This window comes from Oncorhynchus masou, chromosome 29 (assembly GCF_036934945.1).
Source record: "Oncorhynchus masou masou isolate Uvic2021 chromosome 29, UVic_Omas_1.1, whole genome shotgun sequence".
Lineage (NCBI taxonomy): Eukaryota > Metazoa > Chordata > Actinopteri > Salmoniformes > Salmonidae > Oncorhynchus > Oncorhynchus masou.
In genome coordinates, this window is record NC_088240.1 from 2240773 (window position 1) to 2259298 (window position 18526).

The 18526-nt window shown below is 41.4% G+C and overlaps 1 protein-coding gene across 1 annotated transcript in view; it reads left to right on the forward strand.

The window, feature by feature from the left end:
• Nucleotides 1-18526, forward strand: part of LOC135521387 (unconventional myosin-X-like) — a 314073-nt gene that overhangs the window by 188187 nt on the left and 107360 nt on the right. The window contains 1 exon segment of the mRNA XM_064947288.1: nt 17533-17641. Coding sequence (XP_064803360.1) covers nt 17533-17641 — 109 coding nt within the window.

An 18526-nucleotide genomic window follows, 5' to 3' on the forward strand; every position in this document is an offset into this window, starting at 1 on the left:
CTTGTTTAGCAGCGTTACAGTAGCTAGATGACATTACTCCGTACGCTAGTCAATCTGGCTTGTTTAGCAACGTTACAGTAGCTAGATGACATTACTCCGTGCACGCTAGTCAATCTGGCTTGTTTAGCAACATTACAGTAGCTAGATGACATTACTCCGACGCTAGTCAATCTGGTTTGTTTAGCAACGTTACAGTAGCTAGATGACATTACTCCGTACGCTAGTCAATCTGGCTTGTTTAGCAACGTTACAGTAGCTAGATGACATTACTCCGTACGCTAGTCAATCTGGCTTGTTTAGCAACGTTACAGTAGCTAGATAACATTACTCCATACGCTAATCAATCTGGCTTGTTTAGCAACGTTACAGTAGCTAGATAACATTACTCCGCACGCTATTCAATCTGGTTTGTTTAGCAACATTACAGTAGCTAGATGACATTACTCCATACGCTAGTCAATCTGGCTTGTTTAGCGTTACAGTAGCTAGATAACATTACTCCGTGACGCTAGTCAATCTGGCTTGTTTAGCAACGTTACAGTAGCTAGATGACATTACTCTGTACGCTAGTCAATCTGGCTTGTTTAGCAACGTTACAGTAGCTAGATGACATTACTCCTGCGCTAGTCAATCTGGCTTGTTTAGCAACGTTACAGTAGCTAGATAACATTACTCCGTACGCTAGTCAATCTGGTTTGTTTAGCAACGTTACAGTAGCTAGATAACATTACTCCATACGCTAGTCAATTTGGCTTGTTTAGCAACGTTACAGTAGCTAGATGACATTACTCCGTACGCTAGTCAATCTGGTTTGTTTAGCAACGTTACAGTAGCTAGATGACATTACTCCGTACGCTAGTCAATCTGGTTTGTTTAGCAACGTTACAGTAGCTAGATGACATTAGATACGCTAGTCAATCTGGCTTGTTTAGCAACATTACAGTAGCTAGATGACATTACTCCATATGCTAGTCAATCTGGTTGGTTTAGCAACGTTACAGTAGCTAGATAACATTACTCCATACGCTAGTCAATCTGGCTTGTTTAGCAACGTTACAGTAGCTAGATAACATTACTCCGTACGCTAGTCAATCTGGCTTGTTTAGCAACGTTACAGTAGCTAGATAACATTACTCCGTACGCAATGTTACAGTAGCTAGATGACATTACTCCGTACGCAACATTACAGTAGCTAGATAAAATTACTCCGTACGCTACGTTACAGTAGCTAGATGACATTACTCAAACGCTAGTCAATCTGGCTTGTTTAGCAACGTTACAGTAGCTAGATGACATTACTCCGTGCACGCAACGTTACATTAGCTAGATGACATTACTCCGTATGCTAGTCAATCTGGCTTGTTTAGCAACGTTACAGTAGCTAGATAACATTACTCCAAATACGCTAGTCAATCTGGTTTGTTTAGCAACGTTACAGTAGCTAGATGACATTACTCCGCACGCTAGTCAATCTGGTTTGTTTAGCAACGTTACAGTAGCTAGATAACATTACTCCGTACGCTAGTCAATCTGGCTTGTTTAGCAACGTTACAGTAGCTAGATGACATTACTCCGCATACGCTAGTCAATCTGGCTTGTTTAGCAACGTTACAGTAGCTAGATGACATTACTCCGCACGCTAGTCAATCTGGCTTGTTTAGCAACGTTACAGTAGCTAGATGACATTACTCCGCACGCTACTCAATCTGGTTTGTTTAGCAACGTTATAGTAGCTAGATGACATTACTCCGCACGCTAGTCAATCTGGCTTGTTTAGCAACGTTACAGTAGCTAGATGACATTACTCCGCGCTAGTCAATCTGGCTTGTTTAGCAACGTTACAGTAGCTAGATAACATTACTCCGTACGCTAGTCAATCTGGCTTGTTTAGCAATGTTACAGTAGCTAGATAACATTACTCCGTGCGCTATTCAATCTGGTTTGTTTAGCAACGTTACAGTAGCTAGATGACATTACTCCATACGCTAGTCAATCTGGCTTGTTTAGCAACGTTACAGTAGCTAGATAACATTACTCCGTACGCTAGTCAATCTGGCTTGTTTAGCAACGTTACAGTAGCTAGATGACATTACTCTGTATGCTAGTCAATCTGGCTTGTTTAGCAACGTTACAGTAGCTAGATAACATTACTCCGTACGCTAGTCAATCTGGCTTGTTTAGCAACGTTACAGTAGCTAGATGACATTACTCCATACGCTAGTCAATCTGGCTTGTTTAGCAACGTTACAGTAGCTAGATGACATTACTCCATACGCTAGTCAATCTGGTTTGTTTAGAAACGTTAAAGTAGCTAGATGACATTACTCGATGACGCTAGTCAATCTGGTTTGTTTAGCAACGTTACAGTAGCTAGATAACATTACTCCGCACGCTAGTCAATCTGGTTTGTTTAGCAACGCTTACAGTAGCTAGATGACATTACTCCGCACGCTAGTCAATCTGGCTTGTTTAGCAACGTTACAGTAGCTAGATGAAATTACTCCGTACGCTACTCAATCTGGTTTGTTTAGCAACGTTACAGTAGCTAGATGACATTACTCCGCACGCTAGTTAATCTGGCTTGTTTAGCAACGTTACAGTAGCTAGATGACATTACTCGCACGCTAGTCAATCTGGTTTGTTTAGCAACGTTACAGTAGCTAGATGACATTACTCGCACGCTAGTTAATCTGGCTTGTTTAGCAACGTTACAGTAGCTAGATGACATTACTCCGTGCACGCTAGTCAATCTGGTTTGTTTAGCAACGTTACAGTAGCTAGATGACATTACTCCGTGACGCTAGTCAATCTGGTTTGTTTAGCAACGTTACAGTAGCGAGATGACATTACTCCGTAAGCTAGTTAATCTGGCTTGTTTAGCAACGTTACAGTAGCTAGATGACATTACTCCGTGACGCTAGTCAATCTGGCTTGTTTAGCAACGTTACAGTAGCTAGATAACATTACTCCGTGACGCTAGTCAATCTGGTTTGTTTAGCAACGTTACAGTAGCTAGATGACATTACTCCGTACGCTAGTCAATCTGGCTTGTTTAGCAACGTTACAGTAGCTAGATGACATTACTCCGCATCGCTAGTCAATCTGGCTTGTTTAGCAACGTTACAGTAGCTAGATGACATTACTCCGTGCGCTAGTCAATCTGGCTTGTTTAGCAACGTTACAGTAGCTAGATGACATTACTCCGCACGCTAGTCAATCTGGCTTGTTTAGCAACGTTACAGTAGCTAGATAACATTACTCCGCACGCTAGTCAATCTGGCTTGTTTAGCAACGTTACAGTAGCTAGATGACATTACTCTGTACGCTAGTGAATCTGGCTTGTTTAGCAACGTTACAGTAGCTAGATAACATTACTCCGTGACGCTAGTCAATCTGGCTTGTTTAGCAACGTTACAGTAGCTAGATGACATTACTCTGTCGCTAGTCAATCTGGCTTGTTTAGCAACATTACAGTAGCTAGATAACATTACTCCGTCACGCTAGTCAATCTGGTTTGTTTAGCAACGTTACAGTAGCTAGATAACATTACTCCATACGCTAGTCAATCTGGTTTGTTTAGCAACGTTACAGTAGCTAGATGACATTACTCCGTACGCTAGTCAATCTGGTTTGTTTAGCAACGTTACAGTAGCTAGATGACATTACTCCGCACGCTAGTCAATCTGGCTTGTTTAGCAACATTACAGTAGCTAGATGACATTACTCCATATGCTAGTCAATCTGGTTTGTTTAGCGTTACAGTAGCTAGATAACATTACTCCATACGCTAGTCAATCTGGCTTGTTTAGCAACGTTACAGTAGCTAGATAACATTACTCAAATGCGCTAGTCAATCTGGCTTGTTTAGCAACGTTACAGTAGCTAGATAACATTACTCCGTACGCAGCGTTACAGTAGCTAGATGACATTACTCCGTACGCAACATTACAGTAGCTAGATAAAATTACTCCGTGCGCTACGTTACAGTAGCTAGATGACATTACTCCGCACGCTAGTCAATCTGGCTTGTTTAGCAACGTTACAGTAGCTAGATGACATTACTCCACGCAACGTTACATTAGCTAGATGACATTACTCCGTATGCTAGTCAATCTGGCTTGTTTAGCAACGTTACAGTAGCTAGATAACATTACTCCGTACGCTAGTCAATCTGGTTTGTTTAGCAACGTTACAGTAGCTAGATGACATTACTCAAATACGCTAGTCAATCTGGTTTGTTTAGCAACGTTACAGTAGCTAGATAACATTACTCCGTACGCTAGTCAATCTGGCTTGTTTAGCAACGTTACAGTAGCTAGATGACATTACTCCGTACGCTAGTCAATCTGGCTTGTTTAGCAACGTTACAGTAGCTAGATGACATTACTCCAAACGCTAGTCAATCTGGCTTGTTTAGCAACATTACAGTAGCTAGATGACATTACTCCGTACGCTAGTCAATCTGGCTTGTTTAGCAACGTTACAGTAGCTAGATGACATTACTCCGTACGCTACTCAATCTGGTTTGTTTAGCAACGTTACAGTAGCTAGATGACATTACTCCGTACGCTAGTTAATCTGGCATGTTTAGCAACGTTACAGTAGCTAGATGACATTACTCGTGCGTTAGTCAATCTGGTTTGTTTAGCAACGTTACAGTAGCTAGATGACATTACTCCGTGACGCTAGTCAATCTGGTTTGTTTAGCAACGTTACAGTAGCTAGATGACATTACTCCGTAAGCTAGTTAATCTGGCTTGTTTAGCAACGTTACAGTAGCTAGATGACATTACTCAAATGCGCTAGTCAATCTGGCTTGTTTAGCAACGTTACAGTAGCTAGATAACATTACTCAAATACGCTAGTCAATCTGGTTTGTTTAGCAACGTTACAGTAGCTAGATGACATTACTCCGCACGCTAGTCAATCTGGTTTGTTTAGCAACGTTACAGTAGCTAGATGACATTACTCCGTAAGCTAGTTAATCTGGCTTGTTTAGCAACGTTACAGTAGCTAGATGACATTACTCCGTACGCTAGTCAATTTGGCTTGTTTAGCAACGTTACAGTAGCTAGATAACATTACTCCGTACGCTAGTCAATCTGGTTTGTTTAGCAACGTTAAGGTAGCTAGATGACATTACTCCCTACGCTAGTCAATCTGGTTTGTTTAGCAACATTACAGTAGCTAGATGACATTACTCCGTACGCTAGTCAATCTGGTTTGTTTAGCAACGTTACAGTAGCTAGATGACATTACTCCGTACGCTAGTCAATCTGGCTTGTTTAGCAACGTTACAGTAGCTAGATGACATTACTCCGTACGCTAGTCAATCTGGCTTGTTTAGCAACGTTACAGTAGCTAGATAACATTACTCGCGACGCTAGTCAATCTGGCTTGTTTAGCAATGTTACAGTAGCTAGATAACATTACTCCGACGCTATTCAATCTGGTTTGTTTAGCAACGTTACAGTAGCTAGATGACATTACTCCATACGCTAGTCAATCTGGCTTGTTTAGCAACGTTACAGTAGCTAGATAACATTACTCCGTCACGCTAGTCAATCTGGCTTGTTTAGCAACGTTACAGTAGCTAGATGACATTACTCTGTATGCTAGTCAATCTGGCTTGTTTAGCAACGTTACAGTAGCTAGATAACATTACTCCATACGCTAGTCAATCTGGCTTGTTTAGCAGCGTTACAGTAGCTAGATAACATTACTCCGTACGCTAGTCAATCTGGCTTGTTTAGCAACGTTACAGTAGCTAGATAACATTACTCCGTACGCAAGCGTTACAGTAGCTAGATGACATTACTCCGTCGCAACATTACAGTAGCTAGATAAAATTACTCCGTACGCTACGTTACAGTAGCTAGATGACATTACTCCGCACGCTAGTCAATCTGGCTTGTTTAGCAACGTTACAGTAGCTAGATGACATTACTCCATGCGCTTAGCGTTACATTAGCTAGATGACATTACTCCGTATGCTAGTCAATCTGGCTTGTTTAGCAACGTTACAGTAGCTAGATAACATTACTCCGTGCACGCTAGTCAATCTGGTTTGTTTAGCAACGTTACAGTAGCTAGATGACATTACTCCGTACGCTAGTCAATCTGGTTTGTTTAGCAACGTTACAGTAGCTAGATAACATTACTCCGTACGCTAGTCAATCTGGCTTGTTTAGCAACGTTACAGTAGCTAGATGACATTACTCCGTGCACGCTAGTCAATCTGGCTTGTTTAGCAACGTTACAGTAGCTAGATGACATTACTCCGTCACGCTAGTCAATCTGGCTTGTTTAGCAACATTACAGTAGCTAGATGACATTACTCAATGCAGCTAGTCAATCTGGTTTGTTTAGCAACGTTATAGTAGCTAGATGACATTACTCCGTACGCTAGTCAATCTGGCTTGTTTAGCAACGTTACAGTAGCTAGATGACATTACTCAAATGCACGCTAGTCAATCTGGCTTGTTTAGCAACGTTACAGTAGCTAGATAACATTACTCCGTACGCTAGTCAATCTGGCTTGTTTAGCAATGTTACAGTAGCTAGATAACATTACTCCGTCGCTATTCAATCTGGTTTGTTTAGCAACGTTACAGTAGCTAGATGACATTACTCCATCGCTAGTCAATCTGGCTTGTTTAGCAACGTTACAGTAGCTAGATAACATTACTCTGTATGCTAGTCAATCTGGCTTGTTTAGCAACGTTACAGTAGCTAGATAACATTACTCGTACGCTAGTCAATCTAGCTTGTTTAGCAACGTTACAGTAGCTAGATGACATTACTCCATACGCTAGTCAATCTGGCTTGTTTAGCAACGTTACAGTAGCTAGATGACATTACTCCATTCGCTAGTCAATCTGGTTTGTTTAGAAGCGTTAAAGTAGCTAGATGACATTACTCCAACGCTAGTCAATCTGGTTTGTTTAGCAACGTTACAGTAGCTAGATAACATTACTCCGTACGCTAGTCAATCTGGTTTGTTTAGCAACGCTACAGTAGCTAGATGACATTACTCCGTCACGCTAGTCAATCTGGCTTGTTTAGCAACGTTACAGTAGTTAGATGACATTACTCCGTACACGCTACTCAATCTGGTTTGTTTAGCAACGTTACAGTAGCTAGATGACATTACTACGCTAGTTAATCTGGCTTGTTTAGCAACGTTACAGTAGCTAGATGACATTACTCCGCACGCTAGTCAATCTGGTTTGTTTAGCAACGTTACAGTAGCTAGATGACATTACTCAATACGCTAGTTAATCTGGCTTGTTTAGCAACGTTACAGTAGCTAGATGACATTACTCCGACAGCTAGTCAATCTGGTTTGTTTAGCAACGTTACAGTAGCTAGATGACATTACTCCGCACGCTAGTCAATCTGGTTTGTTTAGCAACGTTACAGTAGCTAGATGACATTACTCCGTAAGCTAGTTAATCTGGCTTGTTTAGCAACGTTACAGTAGCTAGATGACATTACTCCGTACGCTAGTCAATCTGGCTTGTTTAGCAACGTTACAGTAGCTAGATAACATTACTCCGTGCGCTAGTCAATCTGGTTTGTTTAGCAACGTTACAGTAGCTAGATGACATTACTCAAATGCGCTAGTCAATCTGGCTTGTTTAGCAACGTTACAGTAGCTAGATGACATTACTCAAATGCGCTAGTCAATCTGGCTTGTTTAGCAACGTTACAGTAGCTAGATGACATTACTCCATGCGCTAGTCAATCTGGCTTGTTTAGCAACGTTACAGTAGCTAGATGACATTACTCGCACGCTAGTCAATCTGGCTTGTTTAGCAACGTTACAGTAGCTAGATAACATTACTCCAAATGCGCTAGTCAATCTGGCTTGTTTAGCAACGTTACAGTAGCTAGATGACATTACTCTGTACGCTAGTGAATCTGGCTTGTTTAGCAACGTTACAGTAGCTAGATAACATTACTCCGCACGCTAGTCAATCTGGCTTGTTTAGCAACGTTACAGTAGCTAGATGACATTACTCTGTACGCTAGTCAATCTGGCTTGTTTAGCAACATTACAGTAGCTAGATAACATTACTCCGTACGCTAGTCAATCTGGTTTGTTTAGCAACGTTACAGTAGCTAGATAACATTACTCCATACGCTAGTCAATCTGGTTTGTTTAGCAACGTTACAGTAGCTAGATGACATTACTCGTACGCTAGTCAATCTGGTTTGTTTAGCAACGTTACAGTAGCTAGATGACATTACTCCGTACGCTAGTCAATCTGGCTTGTTTAGCAACATTACAGTAGCTAGATGACATTACTCCATATGCTAGTCAATCTGGTTTGTTTAGCAACGTTACAGTAGCTAGATAACATTACTCCATACGCTAGTCAATCTGGCTTGTTTAGCAACGTTACAGTAGCTAGATAACATTACTCCGTACGCTAGTCAATCTGGCTTGTTTAGCAACGTTACAGTAGCTAGATAACATTACTCCGCATAGCGTTACAGTAGCTAGATGACATTACTCCGTACGCAACATTACAGTAGCTAGATAAAATTACTCCGTACGCTACGTTACAGTAGCTAGATGACATTACTCCGTATGCTAGTCAATCTGGCTTGTTTAGCAACGTTACAGTAGCTAGATGACATTACTCCGTACGCAACGTTACATTAGCTAGATGACATTACTCCATTATGCTAGTCAATCTGGCTTGTTTAGCAACGTTACAGTAGCTAGATAACATTACTCAAATACGCTAGTCAATCTGGTTTGTTTAGCAACGTTACAGTAGCTAGATGACATTACTCCGGCACGCTAGTCAATCTGGTTTGTTTAGCAACGTTACAGTAGCTAGATAACATTACTCCGTGACGCTAGTCAATCTGGCTTGTTTAGCAACGTTACAGTAGCTAGATGACATTACTCCGCACGCTAGTCAATCTGGCTTGTTTAGCAACGTTACAGTAGCTAGATGACATTACTCCGTGACGCTAGTCAATCTGGCTTGTTTAGCAACATTACAGTAGCTAGATGACATTACTCCACGCTAGTCAATCTGGCTTGTTTAGCAACGTTACAGTAGCTAGATGACATTACTCCGCACGCTACTCAATCTGGTTTGTTTAGCAACGTTACAGTAGCTAGATGACATTACTCCGTACGCTAGTTAATCTGGCTTGTTTAGCAACGTTACAGTAGCTAGATGACATTACTCTACGCTAGTCAATCTGGTTTGTTTAGCAACGTTACAGTAGCTAGATGACATTACTCCGCACGCTAGTCAATCTGGTTTGTTTAGCAACGTTACAGTAGCTAGATGACATTACTCCGTAAGCTAGTTAATCTGGCTTGTTTAGCAACGTTACAGTAGCTAGATGACATTACTCCGTGCACGCTAGTCAATCTGGCTTGTTTAGCAACGTACAGTAGCTAGATGACATTACTCCATACGCTAGTCAATCTGGTTTGTTTAGCAACGTTACAGTAGCTAGATGACATTACTCCATACGCTAGTCAATCTGGTTTGTTTAGCAACGTTACAGTAGCTAGATGACATTACTCCGTACGCTAGTCAATTTGGCTTGTTTAGCAACGTTACAGTAGCTAGATGACATTACTCCATACGCTAGTCAATCTGGTTTGTTTAGCAACGTTACAGTAGCTAGATGACATTACTCCGTACGCTAGTCAATTTGGCTTGTTTAGCAACGTTACAGTAGCTAGATAACATTACTCCGCACGCTAGTCAATCTGGCTTGTTTAGCAACGTTACAGTAGCTAGATGACATTACTCTGCACGCTAGTGAATCTGGCTTGTTTAGCAACGTTACAGTAGCTAGATAACATTACTCCGATCGCTAGTCAATCTGGCTTGTTTAGCAACGTTACAGTAGCTAGATGACATTACTCTGTACGCTAGTCAATCTGGCTTGTTTAGCAACATTACAGTAGCTAGATAACATTACTCCGACACGCTAGTCAATCTGGTTTGTTTAGCAACGTTACAGTAGCTAGATAACATTACTCCATACGCTAGTCAATCTGGTTTGTTTAGCAACGTTACAGTAGCTAGATGACATTACTCCGCACGCTAGTCAATCTGGTTTGTTTAGCAACGTTACAGTAGCTAGATGACATTACTCCGCACGCTAGTCAATCTGGCTTGTTTAGCAACATTACAGTAGCTAGATGACATTACTCCATATGCTAGTCAATCTGGTTTGTTTAGCAACGTTACAGTAGCTAGATAACATTACTCCATACGCTAGTCAATCTGGCTTGTTTAGCAACGTTACAGTAGCTAGATAACATTACTCCGTACGCTAGTCAATCTGGCTTGTTTAGCAACGTTACAGTAGCTAGATAACATTACTCCGTACGCAACGTTACAGTAGCTAGATGACATTACTCCGTACGCAACATTACAGTAGCTAGATAAAATTACTCCGTACGCTACGTTACAGTAGCTAGATGACATTACTCCGTACGCTAGTCAATCTGGCTTGTTTAGCAACGTTACAGTAGCTAGATGACATTACTCCGTACGCAATCTGGCGTTACATTAGCTAGATGACATTACTCCGTATGCTAGTCAATCTGGCTTGTTTAGCAACGTTACAGTAGCTAGATAACATTACTCCGCACGCTAGTCAATCTGGTTTGTTTAGCAACGTTACAGTAGCTAGATGACATTACTCCGACGCTAGTCAATCTGGTTTGTTTAGCAACGTTACAGTAGCTAGATAACATTACTCCGCACGCTAGTCAATCTGGCTTGTTTAGCAACGTTACAGTAGCTAGATGACATTACTCCGTACGCTAGTCAATCTGGCTTGTTTAGCAACGTTACAGTAGCTAGATGACATTACTCCGTGCACGCTAGTCAATCTGGCTTGTTTAGCAACATTACAGTAGCTAGATGACATTACTCCGTGACGCTAGTCAATCTGGTTTGTTTAGCAACGTTATAGTAGCTAGATGACATTACTCTGTACGCTAGTCAATCTGGCTTGTTTAGCAACGTTACAGTAGCTAGATGACATTACTCCGTACGCTAGTCAATCTGGCTTGTTTAGCAACGTTACAGTAGCTAGATAACATTACTCCGTACGCTAGTCAATCTGGCTTGTTTAGCAATGTTACAGTAGCTAGATAACATTACTCCGCACGCTATTCAATCTGGTTTGTTTAGCAACGTTACAGTAGCTAGATGACATTACTCCATACGCTAGTCAATCTGGCTTGTTTAGCAACGTTACAGTAGCTAGATAACATTACTCCGCACGCTAGTCAATCTGGCTTGTTTAGCAACGTTACAGTAGCTAGATGACATTACTCCATACGCTAGTCAATCTGGTTTGTTTAGAAACGTTACAGTAGCTAGATGACATTACTCCATACGCTAGTCAATCTGGCTTGTTTAGCAACGTTACAGTAGCTAGATGACATTACTCCATACGCTAGTCAATCTGGTTTGTTTAGAAACGTTAAAGTAGCTAGATGACATTACTCAAATACGCTAGTCAATCTGGTTTGTTTAGCAACGTTACAGTAGCTAGATAACATTACTCCGTACGCTAGTCAATCTGGTTTGTTTAGCAACGCTACAGTAGCTAGATGACATTACTCCATACGCTAGTCAATCTGGCTTGTTTAGCAACGTTACAGTAGCTAGATGACATTACTCCGTACGCTACTCAATCTGGTTTGTTTAGCAACATTACAGTAGCTAGATGACATTACTTCGTACGCTAGTTAATCTGGCTTGTTTAGCAACGTTACAGTAGCTAGATGACATTACTCCGCACGCTAGTCAATCTGGTTTGTTTAGCAACGTTACAGTAGCTAGATGACATTACTCCGTACGCTAGTCAATCTGGTTTGTTTAGCAACGTTACAGTAGCTAGATGACATTACTCAAATGTTACGCTAGTTAATCTGGCTTGTTTAGCAACGTTACAGTAGCTAGATGACATTACTCAAATACGCTAGTCAATCTGGTTTGTTTAGCAACGTTACAGTAGCTAGATGACATTACTCCGCACGCTAGTCAATCTGGTTTGTTTAGCAACGTTACAGTAGCTAGATGACATTACTCCGTAAGCTAGTTAATCTGGCTTGTTTGGCAACGTTACAGTAGCTAGATGACATTACTCCGATGACGCTATTCAATCTGGCTTGTTTAGCAACGTTACAGTAGCTAGATAACATTACTCCGCACGCTAGTCAATCTGGTTTGTTTAGCAACGTTACAGTAGCTAGATGACATTACTCCGTACGCTAGTCAATCTGGCTTGTTTAGCAACGTTACAGTAGCTAGATGACATTACTCCGTACGCTAGTCAATCTGGCTTGTTTAGCAACGTTACAGTAGCTAGATGACATTACTCCGTACGCTAGTCAATCTGGCTTGTTTAGCAACGTTACAGTAGCTAGATGACATTACTCCGTACGCTAGTCAATCTGGCTTGTTTAGCAACGTTACAGTAGCTAGATGACATTACTCCATACGCTAGTCAATCTGGCTTGTTTAGCAACGTTACAGTAGCTAGATGACATTACTCCGTACGCTAGTCAATCTGGCTTGTTTAGCAACGTTACAGTAGCTAGATAACATTACTCCGTACGCTAGTCAATCTGGCTTGTTTAGCAACGTTACAGTAGCTAGATGACATTACTCTGTACGCTAGTCAATCTGGCTTGTTTAGCAACGTTACAGTAGCTAGATAACATTACTCCGTACGCTAGTCAATCTGGCTTGTTTAGCAACGTTACAGTAGCTAGATAACATTACTCCGTACGCTAGTCACTCTGGCTTGTTTAGCAACGTTACAGTAGCTAGATAACATTACTCAAATACGCTAGTCAATCTGGCTTGTTTAGCAACGTTACAGTAGCTAGATAACATTACTCCGTACGCTAGTCAATCTGGCTTGTTTAGCAACGTTACAGTAGCTAGATAACATTACTCCGTACGCTAGTCAATCTGGCTTGTTTAGCAACGTTACAGTAGCTAGATAACATTACTCCGTACGCTAGTCAATCTGGTTTGTTTAGCAACGTTACAGTAGCTAGATAACATTACTCCATACGCTAGTCAATCTGGCTTGTTTAGCAACGTTACAGTAGCTAGATGACATTACTCCATACGCTAGTCAATCTGGTTTGTTTAGCAACGTTACAGTAGCTAGATAACATTACTCAAATGACGCTAGTCAATCTGGTTTGTTTAGCAACGTTACAGTAGCTAGATAACATTACTCCGATACGCTAGTCAATCTGGTTTGTTTAGCAACGTTACAGTAGCTAGATGACATTACTCCGTACGCTAGTCAATCTGGCTTGTTTAGCAACGTTACAGTAGCTAGATGACATTACTCCATACGCTAGTCAATCTGGCTTGTTTAGCAACGTTACAGTAGCTAGATGACATTACTCCGTACGCTAGTCAATCTGGTTTGTTTAGCAACGTTACAGTAGCTAGATGACATTACTCCATACTCTAGTCAATCTGGCTTGTTTAGCAACATTACAGTAGCTAGATAACATTACTCCGTACGCTAGTCAATTTGGCTTGTTTAGCAACGTTACAGTAGCTAGATAACATTACTCCGTACGCTAGTCAATCTGGTTTGTTTAGCAACGTTACAGTAGCTAGATGACATTACTCCGTACGCTAGTTAATCTGGCTTGTTTAGCAACGTTACAGTAGCTAGATGACATTACTCCGTACGCTAGTCAATCTGGTTTGTTTAGCAACGTTACAGTAGCTAGATGACATTACTCCGTACGCTAGTTAATCTGGCTTGTTTAGCAACGTTACAGTAGCTAGATGACATTACTCCATACGCTAGTCAATCTGGTTTGTTTAGCAACGTTACAGTAGCTAGATGACATTACTCCGTACGCTAGTTAATCTGGCTTGTTTAGCAACGTTACAGTAGCTAGATGACATTACTCCGTACGCTAGTCAATCTGGCTTGCTTAGCAACGTACAGTAGCTAGATGACATTACTCCGTACGCTAGTCAATCTGGCTTGCTTAGCAACTTTACAGCCTAATCCATTGATTGTCAGCTCCCTCCTCTTTCAATGACATTGTCTATTTGTCATTAGAATCAAAATGTGTGCTGACTGATCAAATCACATTTTATTGGTCACGTAGACATATTTAACAGATGTTATTGGTCCATACACATATTTAACAGATGTTATTGGTCACATACACATATTTAACAGATGTTATTGGTCCAGACACATATTTAACAGATGTTATTGGTCACATACACATATTTAACAGATGTTATTGGTCCAGACACATATTTAACAGATGTTATTGGTCCATACACATATTTAACAGATGTTATTGGTCCATACACATATTTAACAGATGTTATTGGTCACATACACATATTTAACAGATGTTATTGGTCCATACACATATTTAACAGATGTTATTGGTCCATACACATATTTAACAGATGTTATTGGTCACATACTCATATTTAACAGATGTTATTGGTCCAGACACATATTTAACAGATGTTATTGGTCCATACTCATATTTAACAGATGTTATTGGTCCATACACATATTTAACAGATGTTATTGGTCCATACACATATTTAACAGATGTTATTGGTCACATACTCATATTTAACAGATGTTATTGGTCCATACTCATATTTAACAGATGTTATTGGTCCATACTCATATTTAACAGATGTTATTGGTCCATACACATATTTAACAGATGTTATTGGTCCATACTCATATTTAACAGATGTTATTGGTCACATACACCTTTTCAGCAGATGTTATTGGTCACATACACATGGTTAGCAAATGTTATTGCAGGTGTAGCAAAATGCTTGTGTTCCTAGCTCCGACAGTGCAGTAATATCTAACAATTCACAACAATACACACAAATCTAAAAGTAAAGGATGGAGTTAAGAAATATATAAATATTAGATTGAGCATGTCGGAGTGGCATTGACTAAAATACTGTAGAGTAGAATACATTATCTACGCCCAATTTTTCAGTTTTTGATTTGTTAAAAAAGTTTGAAATATCCAATAAATGTCGTTCCACTTCATGATTGTGTCCCACTTGTTGTTGATTCTTCACAAAAAAATACAGTTTTATATCTTTATGTTTGAAGCCTGAAATGTGGCAAAAGGTCACAAAGTTCAAGGGGGCCGAATACTTTCGCAAGGCACTGTACATATGAGATGAGTAAAGCAGTATGTTAACATTACTAAAGTAATACAGATACTCAACTAGTCTAAAGAAGGCCAGTTTAATTGCTTCTTTAATCAGAACAGCAGTTTTCAGCTGTGCTAACATAATAATTGCAAAAGGCTTTTCTAATGATCAATTAGCCTTTTAAAATGCTAAACTTGGATTAGCTAACCCAACGTGCCATTGGAACACAGGAGTGATGGTTGCTGATAATGGGCCTCTGTACACCTATGTAGATATTCCATTAAAAATCAGTCGTTTCCAGCTACAATAGTCATTTACAACATTAACAATGTCTACACTGTATTTCTGATCAAATTGATGTTATTTTAATGGACAAAAAATGTGCTTTTCTTTAAAAAACAAGGACATTTTTAAGTGACTCCAAACTTTTGAATGGTAGTGTATACGCGATCGTAGTTTGTCTATTTTATTTTCCACTGATTGTACGTTGGCTAATAGGGCCGATGGTAAAGGGAGATTACCCGCTCGTTTCAGATCCTTACAAGGCACCCAGACCTTCGTCCCCGATATCTCCGTCTCTTTCTCCTGCGAATGACGGGGATCAGGGCCCTTATCGGGCATTTGAAGTAAATCCTTTCCGTCCGGACTTGTTAAAGAAAAAGTACAAGTGTGAAATCGCTGTCCTGATATCTAGAAGCTCTGTGTCTACTCCGAGGTGAGTGATCTCTGTCCTGATATCTAGAAGCTCTGTGTCTACTCCGAGGTGAGTGATCTCTGTCCTGATATCTAGAAGCTCTGTGTCTACTCCGAGGTGAGTGATCTCTGTCCTGATATCTAGAAGCTCTGTGTCTACTCCGAGGTGAGTGATCACTGTCCTGATATCCAGAAGCTCTGTGTCTACTCCGAGGTGAGTGATCACTGTCATGATATCTAGAAGCTCTTTGTCTACTCCGAGGTGAGTGATCTCTGTCCTGATATCTAGAAGCTCTGTGTCTACTCCGAGGTGAGTGATCACTGTCATGATATCTAGAAGCTCTTTGTCTACTCCGAGGTGAGTGATCTCTGTCCTGATATCTAGAAGCTCTGTGTCTACTCCGAGGTGAGTGATCTCTGTCCTGATATCTAGAAGCTCTGTGTCTACTCCGAGGTGAGTGATCTCTGTCCTGATATCTAGAAGCTCTGTGTCTACTCCGAGGTGAGTGATCTCTGTCATGATATCTAGAAGCTCTTTGTCTACTCCGAGGTGAGTGATCACTGTCATGATATCTAGAAGCTCTGTGTCTCTACTCCGAGGTGAGTGATCTCTGTCCTGATATCTAGAAGCTCTGTGTCTACTCCGAGGTGAGTGATCACTGTCCTGATATCCAGAAGCTCTGTGTCTACTCCGAGGTGAGTGATCTCTGTCCTGATATCTAGAAGCTCTGTGTCTACTCCGAGGTGAGTGATCGCTGTCCTGATATCTAGAAGCTCTGTGTCTACTCCGAGGTGAGTGATCGCTGTCCTGATATCTAGAAGCTCTGTGTCTACTCCGAGGTGAGTGATCGCTGTCCTGATATCTAGAAGCTCTTTACGGTCATAAGACACGGTGACAGAAACATTATGTACAAAATAAGTTACAAATAACGCAGAAAAACACAATTGGTGATCGGAAAACAGCAGCCACCTCCACCGGCGCCATTATGGATGAACCATGACTGGAATATCTACGCATAAGTAACCTGTAACCTTCCATTCTCAGAGCGTTAATAAAACCTGACAGGAAAATATTCAAGGAACCAGAGTAGAACCCCTCAGAATCTCCCTGCAAAACATTAAAGGAACCAGAGTAGAACCCCTCAGAACCTCCCTGGAAAACATTCAAGGAACCAGAGTAGAACCCCTCAGAACCTCCCTGGAAAACATTCAAGGAACCAGAGTAGAACCCCTCAGAACCTCCCTGCAACTTATAAATAAACCTTCCCAGAACATGCAACCTTTCACTTTCAGTTTTACTGGTCAGGAAACTTATGGCTCCAGGGTAGCCTAGTGGTTAGAGTGTTGGACTAGTAACCGAAAGGTTGCGAGTTCGAATCCCCGAGCCGACAAGGTACAGTGTTCTGCCCCTGAACAGGCAGTTAACCCACTATTCCTGGGCCGTCATTGAAAATAAGAATTTGTTCTTAACTGACTTGCCTAGTAAAATAAAGGTAAAATAATTTTTTTAAAATTCCCACAACCAATGTGAAACAAAAAACATACGTTCCCACAATTTCCAAGGAACCAAACATGCTAGCTGGGATGTGTGTGTGTGTGTTCTCTGGCCTGATCTGTGTCTGTGTTCTCTGTGCAGGTACATGATGAAAGACAACCGTCCGACAGATGACCCGAGAGGGAGGTGTACAGAGCTGCTGATGTCATACGACCCTGCCAAGAGAGACTGGCAGCTGGGGAAGACTAAGGTACGCTGGCCCTGACGACGCGTCACACACACACACTGTCACAGAGTGTGCTCTGCTACCTGTAATGTGTGCGGCTCGGGCTGGGGGGGTTTCAGGGTGATAGGTTACCGAGAAGGGAGAAGAATAGGGACCTTGGGCTGGGGGGGTTTCAGGGTGATAGGTTACCGAGATGGGAGAAGAACAAGGACCTCGGGCTGGGGGGGTTTCAGGGTGTCTCTCTGTCTGACAACCCAGCTGGGACAGGGACACTATCACATGATGATGCCTCTCTGTCTGACAACCCAGCTGGGACAGGGACACTATCACATGATAATGCATCTCTGTCTGACAACCCAGCTGGGACAGGGACACTATCACATGATAATGCCTCTCTGTCTGACAACCCAGCTGGGACAGGGACACTATCACATGATAATGCATCTCTGTCTGACAACCCAGCTGGGACAGGGACACTATCACATGATAATGCATCTCTGTCTGACAACCCAGCTGGGACAGGGACACTATCACATGATAATGCCTCTCTGCCTGACAACCCAGCTGGGACAGGGACACTATCACAGGATAATGTCTCTCTTCCTTAAGTTAATCATTCCCCAGCAGCCATAAATACTGTGTTCCTGTGTCTGGGTCAGAGTTAGTCATGTACAGTAGTCAACAACAACGGGATATTCTCTGAGTTCAGTACGTATACATTGTATAACTACAGGTCTGTTACAGGTACACGCGTAACAAAACAAATGACTCACTCTAGACTGCATTTGCTTTGGCCAGTTGCCTCTCAGCCAGTCGTCTCGCCAGTCTTAGCTTCATGATACACTGCATTGTGGGACCTGTAGTGTGATTCAGAAGTTAGCTCCATGACAGGGAGGTATGGCTGCTGGC